The 9585-nt window shown below is 57.3% G+C and overlaps 1 protein-coding gene across 2 annotated transcripts; it reads right to left on the reverse strand.

Moving 5' to 3' along the window:
• Positions 1-7: 7 nt before the first annotated feature.
• YJEFN3 (YjeF N-terminal domain containing 3) lies at positions 8-9547 on the reverse strand. Of its 2 annotated transcripts, XM_019963772.2 has the most exons (6): positions 9034-9237; positions 4381-4489; positions 2365-2475; positions 2042-2155; positions 1809-1959; positions 8-250 (listed from the first exon to the last, which is right to left on the reverse strand). In XM_019963772.2, exons 1-6 carry the CDS (start codon positions 9090-9092, stop codon positions 45-47), a joined length of 750 nt encoding a protein of 249 aa, XP_019819331.2. In that variant the 5' UTR covers positions 9093-9237; the 3' UTR covers positions 8-44. The 2 variants fall into 2 exon arrangements, with proteins under 2 accessions (XP_019819331.2, XP_070648543.1); XM_070792442.1 differs by lacking the exon at positions 4381-4489 and having other exon boundaries at positions 9034-9547.
• Positions 9548-9585: the final 38 nt, after the last annotated feature.

Here is a 9585-nt window from a genome sequence, read left to right on the forward strand (position 1 = left end):
GAGGGGGCAGTGGTGGCACGTCTGTTTATTGGCGCGGGCGCCCGTTAGAGCGCCGCGACGCAGTCGGTGCCCGTGTACCCCGGCAGGCGCAGAGCGAACTTTCGGCGCACGTCGTCGGGCACGAACCTGCCCGCCACGAAGTGGTGGCGCCCAGAGAAGCGGCCGGCGCAGCGCTTGGGCGCCGCCAGCGATACGAGCACGTCGGGTCGTAGCCCGTCCTCGGCGTCGCCGCCAGTCTCTGGGTCCCAGCCTGGGGGAGGAAGGATGGGAGGCGGGAGCCGAGGCTGGGGGGGTGCTCGCTCTCAGGAGAACTGCCGCCCACCACCCACTTCCCTTCCCCAGCCTGCGCGGCCTCGGCTCTGACACGTGAGTCCTGGTCAGACCGGCCTCCCGGTAAAACTGAGCGTCTGCCTTCAGCCCAGTTTCTCCTCCCTCCTTGGATATGTCTCCCTCCCCCTCTGACCACAGCCTTTGCCTTCATACTTGTCTGTCTCTGCTCCCGTCCTGCGACCCAATCTTCCTCCTCCATCTGACTCAACCTCTACCATCAGACTACATTTCTACCTGCGGCTCTTCCCAATCAGACCTGTGTGTCTGTATCCCTCCCTCCCTAACAGCCCTAAGCTCCCCCTCTTAGACCTTTCCACCCAGACCTCGCAGCCTCCTCTGACCAGATCCCCACCCTCTACTCAGAATACACTTCTCATCTCCATCCTCAGTCAAGCCTCCCCCACCAGACCCGTCTCTTTGTGCTAGGTTCTTGCCTCTGAAGATATGCCCTGCCCTTAGCAACGTGAGCATCCATCCTCCTCCTTCTGATTGGAGACTGTTCCCTCTGACCTGCCTTCATCTTCAGACCAGATCTTGCCTTTCGGCTTGGCAGGTCCCAGCCCCTCCCTCACTGGGGATATAGCCTCTGCCATATCTCAGATGAGCCTTCACCTTCAGACTTGGGCTCTTGCCTTCTCTGCCCCCTCCAACCCGTCTGGGACCACTGACTGAAAGCCTCCTCCCTCTGACTTTTTATTTATTTAAAATGTGTGTTTCTTTATTTTTTGGCCACACAGTGCAGCATGTGAGATTTTAGTTCCCTGACCAGAGCTCACACCCGTGCCTCCTGCATTGAAAGTGCAGAGTCGTAACCAGTGGACCACCAGGGAATTCCTCCTCCCTCTGACTTGAATCCTGCCTTCTCTGACCCTAGCTTCCACCCTCAGACTAGGGGCACTAATAACCCCTCCTGAGCTAACAGGGCGACCCCCTCTGTCCTAGGCTGTCTGTTCAGACACCAGCTTGCAGCCTCTCCCCCTGACTAGCCACCCCACCTCCTCCTTTGGCCACCATCCCCAGCTCTGTGGCATCCTGTTGCTATGACCCTGGGCTCTTGTAAGCCGGAGGATGTCCCCCGAGTCTGGTTGCCCCCACGGAGGGTCCGGCTGGCTAGCAGCTGTTTGTTCCGTCTGCCCGTTGCCTAATGGTTCCAACAGGCATGGGGCGGCGGCCAGGATGGGCGAGGCCTTTGCCGAGTGAGCTCACGTCTGCCTGGGCGACTGGGCCAGGATGGGCAGAGGGCACGCCGTGCTGGGTGTAAGGGGGAGGGGAGCCAGGGTCACCTGGGCGCCAGCCTGGGCACTGCCCATCCAAAGGATGGACATGACCCTCGGCCTCACCCAGAGTGTAGAAGCCATCCTTGATGAGGAAGCATACTCGGGTGGGCAAACAGGCTGGGACCACCAGAAACCAGGGGAGAGGGTCCTCTGCCCAAGCCTGCCTCCCTGCCCCTCATGCCCTCCCTCCACCTGGCGTGCCTGAGGGGATGTCCAGGCTCACGAGGGGGATGGACAGTAGCTTGAGCGTGGCCAGCGCGCGTGTGCAGGGACCCCCGACCTCGGCCGGCTCCACACCAGGCCCCAGCACAGCGTCCACCACCAGCCTGTAGGCGTTGTTGATGAGCTGGACCTGGGAGAGCGAGGCAGAGGCAGGGTCAGGGCGGCCTGGGGGCTCTGTCCCCCACCACCCCTCGGCTGCCACCCAAGCTGACCTCTGTGGGCAGATAGGACAGGAAGGGGATGTCCATCTTCTCACACTGAGTAGTCAGGTCCCGGTGCAGTGGGTCTGGCGAGCGCGTGGGGTAGAAGATGGTGGGTTCGTACTCCTGTGGGAAGCAGGAAGGGGGTCGGCACTGGGACCCTCCCCAGCTCCCCACTGGGCCTCGGATGCTCCCAACTTGGCAGGAACTGCCCGACGCAAGCACTGGGCATATTCTCTCTCCCCCCAGACACTGAGCAGAGGAGCAAGAGATATTTTCAGGGCTGCGGGGTGGGGGGGTGACACTGGGAGGCCAAGGGCGTCCTCGCTACTCACGAACACGCGCAGGTGCCGGGCGCACGCCAGCCCCACCGCTCCATTCTGCTCTGGGCCGCACACGACCAGCGCCGTCCTCTGCTTCCGGGGGAGAGCGGGCAGAGGGAACACCTGGCAGGGCACGGCAAAGGCAAAGGTGAGGAGTTCGGAACGCCTCCCGAGGCCGGCGGGGAAACTGAGGCCGGGGTGGAGGAAGGAGTGGGGCTCGGGCCAGGAGGCGAGAGGGTGAGACCGGGGAGAGGTGTTCTGGGGGTGGCACGGGGCCCCTAGGGGCCTCAGTTTCCTTGTTGGAGACCCAGAGTCCTTGCCTCGGGCTCTCTCAAGCTTGAGCAGAGAAACGTGCCTCCTGCCACCACCCGAGCCGGAGTGCGGTTTGTTTATTCTCGGCCTGAGCTGCAGACATTCTTCCACCTTTTTCCGCTGCAGTGGCTGCCCCTTCCCCCGCCCATGTTTCCAGGCCTGCATCCCTCCAGGAGGCCCCAGGGTTGGGGGCGGGAGGCGGGGGTATTTTTCCAGCCAGCCGTGCCCTGCCTCTCTCCTCTGTCCCGCTCCCTGTCTTTCTCTCTGTGTCTCTCAGACTGTGCATAGGTCGGCCTCAGCTTCTTTGCTAACTCCCCATCCGTGGCTCTGGAGACAGACCCCAGGGTAGAAGGCTCGGTTTTCCACCTTGCTTCCTACATGACTCTGGGCAAGACATGTTACTTCTCCTGAGTTGTTACGTGTTGTTCTTCCAACTCTTCTGGGCCCAAGCCTTTTAAAGTAATGATAATAATATTATACTTGTTTCTCTCCAGTCTCTGTCTTCACCTCTGTGTCTCTTTCTCTCCGTCTCTGTCTCTCTCAGACTCTGCGTCTCTATTTGACGCAGGAGCTGAGTCTCAGCCCAGACTTTCTGCGCGGCCTCAGCTCACTCCTCCCTGCACCTCTATCAGGTAGGAGTAACAGTGACTCTGATGGGCTTCTGAGGTCTCCAGGGGGCCAAACTATACTCTAACTTCGAACCATACCAAGGGAGTTCTTTCCTCTTGGAGTCTCCTCCCCAGGGTCTCACCAAGGTCCTGACTCACCCTGATCATACCTATGACCCCACCACGCCATGCCCAGAGCCCCAGACCTGACCTAGTCAGGGAGAGTCATAATGTCTGGCTGGCTTTCTTCTGGACAGACACAAAGCTTTCAATGTGAAAACTGGATGGTTGGTCTTCAACAGCCAAGCATGAGGTTACTTTACTGGGTTTGCTTTTGTGGCTTTGATTTTCATTGTTCTTCTTTCCTCTGAGCATCGCACTCAGGATATGTTTCACTTGGAAATAGGAACGTTTAAGTTAAAAAACAGTGGCATCCACGTAAAGAAAGATACGAAGTTTTTTCAAAAGTATACAGTGGTGATCAGAAGAAGAGGAAGAAGGGGAGGAAAAGGAAGAGGTTACCTGCTGGAGCCCTGACTCGATTGGGCACTTTTCTAGAATTTGTGTTTATTCACTGGTCTCAGTTTATTACCCTTTTTCAGACGAGGAAACAGGCCCAGCGTGGTCTGGCAGCATGACACGGACCACTGGACAGCAATTGGTCTCTTGCAGGCACTTTGAAGCCTGGGGGTTTGTCGCAAAGCCAAATACAGCTCTACTCCTCACCACCTCTGGGCCTCGGTTCCTGGACCCGTGGCAGGTAGCTGTTTGGGGGTGTTCAGACTTAGGAAGCTGACGTCCCCTCTGCTCAAGACCTAAGAGGTGGAGGTGGCAGACAGGCAGTCAAGGGCCCCAGACCCATCTCCGTAGTTGCTTCTACATCTCTGGGGACCCCTGTCTCTGTCCTGATGTTCAGCAACCCCCTGGCCAGGGCCAGTGACGGACCTTGGTCTCCTCATCTGAGTGATGGGCTGGGGTGGCCCCAAGCCAAGAGGGCTTTCTTGAGGGCAGAAATGACCATCCTGGCCGGGGGGTCATGCAGCTAGGCCTCTGCTTTGGTGAACCGACCGTCTGCTCAGGGTCGAGGCTGAGAAGCAGGCTCAGGTACCTTGGTCACAGCCACGGCACTAGCATGGCCACACCACTCCACCAGCTGCTGCCGCCCAAAGCGATAATCCTCCAGCAGCTCCCGCTCCAGGGCCGCTGCCTCCGCGGTGCTGAGGGTCAGAGCGGGGAGACAGAGAGAGACGGAGAGACAGACACTGAGCTGGAGCCAGAAATGTGCCACTAGTGTTCCGAGCCAGGCCCTAACACCGCCCCCACTCCCGCGCCCAGAGTTGAAGACCCTCTGTCAGTTCCCTCATCTGTCCTATACATGGTTGAATGGAAGCCTGCCAGGGAGGCAGTGGGAGTTTGGAACACAAGCCTGAGGCACGGGAGCCCTCTGGTGGTAGAGGAAGCACATGGCAGTGCATGTTCGTTCCATTGCCCCAGAGCATGGGCGCCTGTAGTCCTGTACGGATGTGAGAGCTGGAGAATGGATGCTTCCGAATTGTGATGCTAGAGAAGACTTTTGAGAGTCCCTTGGACTGAAAGGAGATCAAACCAGTCAATCCCAAAGGAAATCAACAATGAATATTCATTGGAAGGACTGAGGCTGAAGATGAAGCTTCAATACCTTGGCGACTGGATGAGAAGAGCCGACTCACTGAAAAAGACCCTGATGCTGGGAAAGATTGAGGGCGAGACAAGAAGGGGGTGACAGAGGATGAGATGGTTGGATGGCATCACCAACTCAATGGACGTGAGTTTGAGGAAACTTTGGGAGACAGTGAAAGACAGGGAAGCCTGAAGTGCTGCGGTTCATGGGGTCGGAAAGGGTCAGACATGACTTAGTGACCAAACATCAGTAACAGTGGGGGCCTCCCCCAGATGCCTGAAGCCCCCAGAGCAGGAGGAACCCAGCGCAGGTAGCAGAGCATGAAGGACTTAGCTGTTGGGACAATGTGTGGATTTTAGGCAGTGGAAGCCACTGAGGAAACTCTAGGACACTGGAGGGGGCAGACTGGACTGGAGGTGCCTGGGAGAGGCGGGTTTTAAAGGCTGCAGAGGATTTTAATGGTTCACATGAGGTGGTGGCTGTCGGGACTGCAGCCAGGAGACTCATTGGTGATTCTTCTTTAGATGAGTGATAAAATTCAAATGACTGTGGACCTCCCTGGTGGCAGAGAGGATAGGAATCCGCCTGCCATTGCAGGGGCACAGGTTCGATCCCTGGCCTGGGACGATTCCACATGCCCCAGAGCAACTGAGTGTATGCGTCACAATTACTGAGCCTGCACTCAAGAGCCCACGTGCTTAGAGCCCATGTTCTGCAACAAGAGAAGCCCAGGTACTGCAACAAAGAGTAACCCCCACTCACGGGAACTAGACAAAGTCCAAACAAAGCCAGAGAGACCCAGGGCAGCCAAAAATAAAAGAAGTTAAAATAAATTAATTTTTAAAAATTCGAATAATCGTGGCCAGAGAGATGGAGCCAATGTAGTTGAGGTGAAGCTCCGCCCCCAGCTTGCTGAGTGACAGGTCTGACTCCTCTCTGAGCCTTGCTTTCTTCCTCCTTTGCAAAAGGCAGGACAGGCTAGATAATTTTTGAGGTCCAGTGCAGAATGCAAATGTGGGGCCCCTTGATCAATAATTATTAAGAATTTTAAGATGGTGATGGCAGAGCATTAAGCCAAGTGTTGGGCTCTTCTAAGAGCAGGGCCCAGCCCCAGTTTAGGGGGCCTTCCAAGGGACATGGGCTTGGTGGCTTCCGAGAGGAAAAGCTGGCACTGAGGATGGGAAGATGTTCCTCGTGCCAGAATCAGGGGCTGGAGCAGCTGAGCAGAGTCTATAGCCTGATGCCAGCTTCCCTAGCCAGGACCCCTCCCAGGTGAGGAAGAGCACTTGCCCCCAGCTTATTAGCACACCCTTGAGTATAATAATAATAATGATGATACATATCATCATAATAATAATTATTACTTTAAAAGGATCGGGCTCAAAAGAGTTGGAGGAACATATAACAACTCAGAAGTAAAATGGCTTGCCCAGAGTCACACTGGAAGCAAACTGGAAAACTGAGCCTTCTACCCATGGGTCTGTCTCCAGAGCTGTGGATGGGGTATGAGCAAAGAAGCCGAGGCCGACCTACAGATAAGCAGAGGCTTATTGGGGTGAATCCTGAGGCTCCCTTCTTAAGTTCTGTGAGCAGGAGACTACAACCTGCTAGCTAACTTTGTAGTGTGACCAGGCCGGGCAGCAGGAGGGCTGGAGGTGGGAAGCCAGGACTGCTATGGGATGGGAAGTCAGGGAGGGCTTCCTGGAGGAGCTGACCTGGAGTGCCGTGGGACGTAATCCAAGTGGCAAGAATAATGAGGCTCATTATTCTTCCGGTGGTGGAAGTGAACTTGTCAGATTCAAGGGACAGGAGAGAGGCAGAGTGAGTGAGGCTGAGAAACTTGGTCAGACACACTGCAGGGTGTCACATGATAGAGATGGGGCTCAGGGCAAGGTGACATGCCTTGTGACCCCAGCAAGCAGAGCCACAATTCAAGCCCACGCTTGTCTGCGGCTGACGCTGTAGGTTGAAGGGCCAGGTAGGGAAAAGGAGCTCCCGGTGGGGCCATATGAAGAGCACCCCCAGGGCAGGCAGGCCCAGGGGCTTCTCTGATGCCACAGCGGATAAGAGTCCGCCTGCCAATGCAGGGGACACAGATTTGATTCCTGGCCTGGGAAGATTCCATGTGCTTCAGAGCAACTAAGCCCCTGCATCACAACTACCGAGCCTGCGAGCTCAGGGGCGCACGCGCCACAACTGCCGAGCCTGCAAGCTGTAATTACTGAAGCCCACGCACCTAGAGCCTGTGCTCTGTAGCGAGAGAACCCACCAGAATGAGAAGCCAGTGCTCCATGACAAAGAGTAGCCCCCACGCGCTGCAACCAGAGAAAGCCTGTGTGCAGTAACACAGCTCATTCCCCATCTTCAGCTTGAGACAGCTCTGCTGCCCCCCTGGGAGGGCTGGGGAAGATCATCCATCCTCCTCTTTTTTTCCTCTGTTCTGAAGATTTGGCCTCTGGCCTCCATTTGGAGGCTTCCTGGGGTTCCCTGGTGGCTCAGATGGTAAAGAATCTGCTTGCAAGGCGGGAGACCTGGGTTCGATCCCTTGGAAAGATCCCCTGGAGGAGGGCATGGCAACCCACTCCAGTATTCTTGCCTGGAAAATCCCCACAGAGGAGCCTGGCGGGCTACAGTCTATGGGGTCACAAAGAGTCAGACATGACTGAGCGGCTTTCACTCCATTATTTTCCTGCCTAGCAGGTCACCAGAGTGATAACCGGGACTCCACAGGCAAAGGGCAGTCCGGGAACCTGAGGGCTGGGGCAGCAGCTGCTCCGAGTCGGGCAGGGGATATGGCAGAGCTGCTATGGGGCTGAGGAGCAGAAGGTGCTCAGTTTATGAAGGTGCCTCTTGCTTCTTCCCACCTCCGCCCCCAGGAGAGGAGCTGCAAGGCCCCAGGATTTGCCCACCAGCCCCAGAAGGAGCAAAAGCCCCAGAGGGGGCTCTTTAGAGGTGCAGCTGTTGAGGCCAGGGTGTCTGTGCCAGACGCTCCCTGCTCTCTCAGCTCCATCTGCTTCTCTCCACCCTCCCGCCTCTGCCCTCCAGCCCTCCATCACTGGCTCACCTGGCTACTACTGCAATCCCGTCCCCTCAAACTCCACAGGAGCCATGGGGGTTTTGAAAACTTGAATGCTAGACTTCCCAAACCTCCCCCGCATTCAGAGAATATTTATTCAAATTCCTCACCAGACTTACATGCTCCCCAGTATGTCTCCCACTTTGGCCTTCTCTCCCCGTGCTCCACTCTGACCCAACACACAGCACCTCATCACTCCCCGGGTGGCATTTGAGGCCTCTCCGTCCCCCACACTAGGTGCAGTCACAGCTCCAGCTTCTAACATTTTCCTCCCCCTGCCTCGCATGTGCTGGGTCTCTAGCTGAGTCTGGGTACCAGCCAACTGCTGCACAGGACCTGTCTTGAGGAGAGGGGCTGAGTGGCCAGCGGGCTGGGTCTGGTTTAGAGAGAGCCTGGCTTGGGGCCCGTATCGCACACTTAGCCGAGGACACGGGAGGGCGACTCAGGATCAGGGGGAAGACACAACCGCAGCTGCCGGCTCCAGACCCCAAATTCATCAGCCCACTGGCAAGTGGCCCGTGTATTTAAAAATCGCTTTAATCCGAGCTCAGCCAGCAGCTTCCCTCCCCAGTCTTCAGTTTTATTCTCTGAACAAGGGTGTTAGTAGCAGGGGGGACTACCAAGGAGGGTGTGAGCATTTGAGGAGCTGAAAGCCTGCAGCTCTTCCCAGATGGGGAACAAGGCGCACGGCTCCAGGGTCCCTGGGAAAGATGGAGAGGAGGTGGGCCTGCTTAGGCTCTGTGTATTTGGCGGGGATGGGGTTGAGGGAGCAACCAGTGGTGCTGATGAATAATTCATGAGGGGCGGGCCTGCTGCAGATACCGTTTCCCTAGCAACGCAGCATTGGAGGTGTTGGCAGCCGCAGGTTTAATCCCTCCAAGGAAATTCGAAATTCTGGGATGGGCCTGGCATTCTCCCCACCCCCTATCCCGGCCATGCCTCTGCCTCCCATCTACAGCCCCTGGTTCCCCAGGCCTTCTTCCAGCCATGCCCCTGCTTCCCTCTGGTCCCTCTCCCTGGCTGACCTGAGGAAACACCGCTCTTCGGGCGCCTCCGCTAGATCCGGGCCATCCGTGCTGCTCATGGCGGAGGCGATCTGTGTGCCGCAGGCAGCCACCACTGCCCCAGCCTTTTAAACGCATCCTTGGGCAGAGGGGGCGTCCCCTCGCCTCCCGCCCACTGTGTGTCCGCCAATCAGGAGACGCCGCGAAGGCGCTGCGCACGGCCATTGGCTGTAAAGTGCAAGTGGACTTAACCCCTTTGTGCCAGGAGTGGAGCTGCCTATGGGATGGCGGGAATCCCAAAGTTCCGAATACTGGCAGGGAAACAAAGTCTGGAAGGACAGCGATGGGCTCATCACCCCCGCTATAGGGTCCTGGCCTGGGTGCAAGTGGGCCCGCCTCTGCTGCGCCCCTCTCCAGCCCGGCACATTCCAATACAGGTCGCCCATCCACCCACCCGGTACCCCAGTGGGGAAGATCCCCAGGCTGAAGAAGCTGGCTGCTGACCAGCAGGGTTTCGAGAAAGGCAGGGAAAAGTCCAGGCACATTCGTCAGCCGCCACTGCAGGGCGATCCA

The sequence above is a fragment of the Bos indicus genome, chromosome 7 (assembly GCF_029378745.1).
Source record: "Bos indicus isolate NIAB-ARS_2022 breed Sahiwal x Tharparkar chromosome 7, NIAB-ARS_B.indTharparkar_mat_pri_1.0, whole genome shotgun sequence".
Classification (NCBI taxonomy): Eukaryota; Metazoa; Chordata; class Mammalia; order Artiodactyla; family Bovidae; genus Bos; species Bos indicus.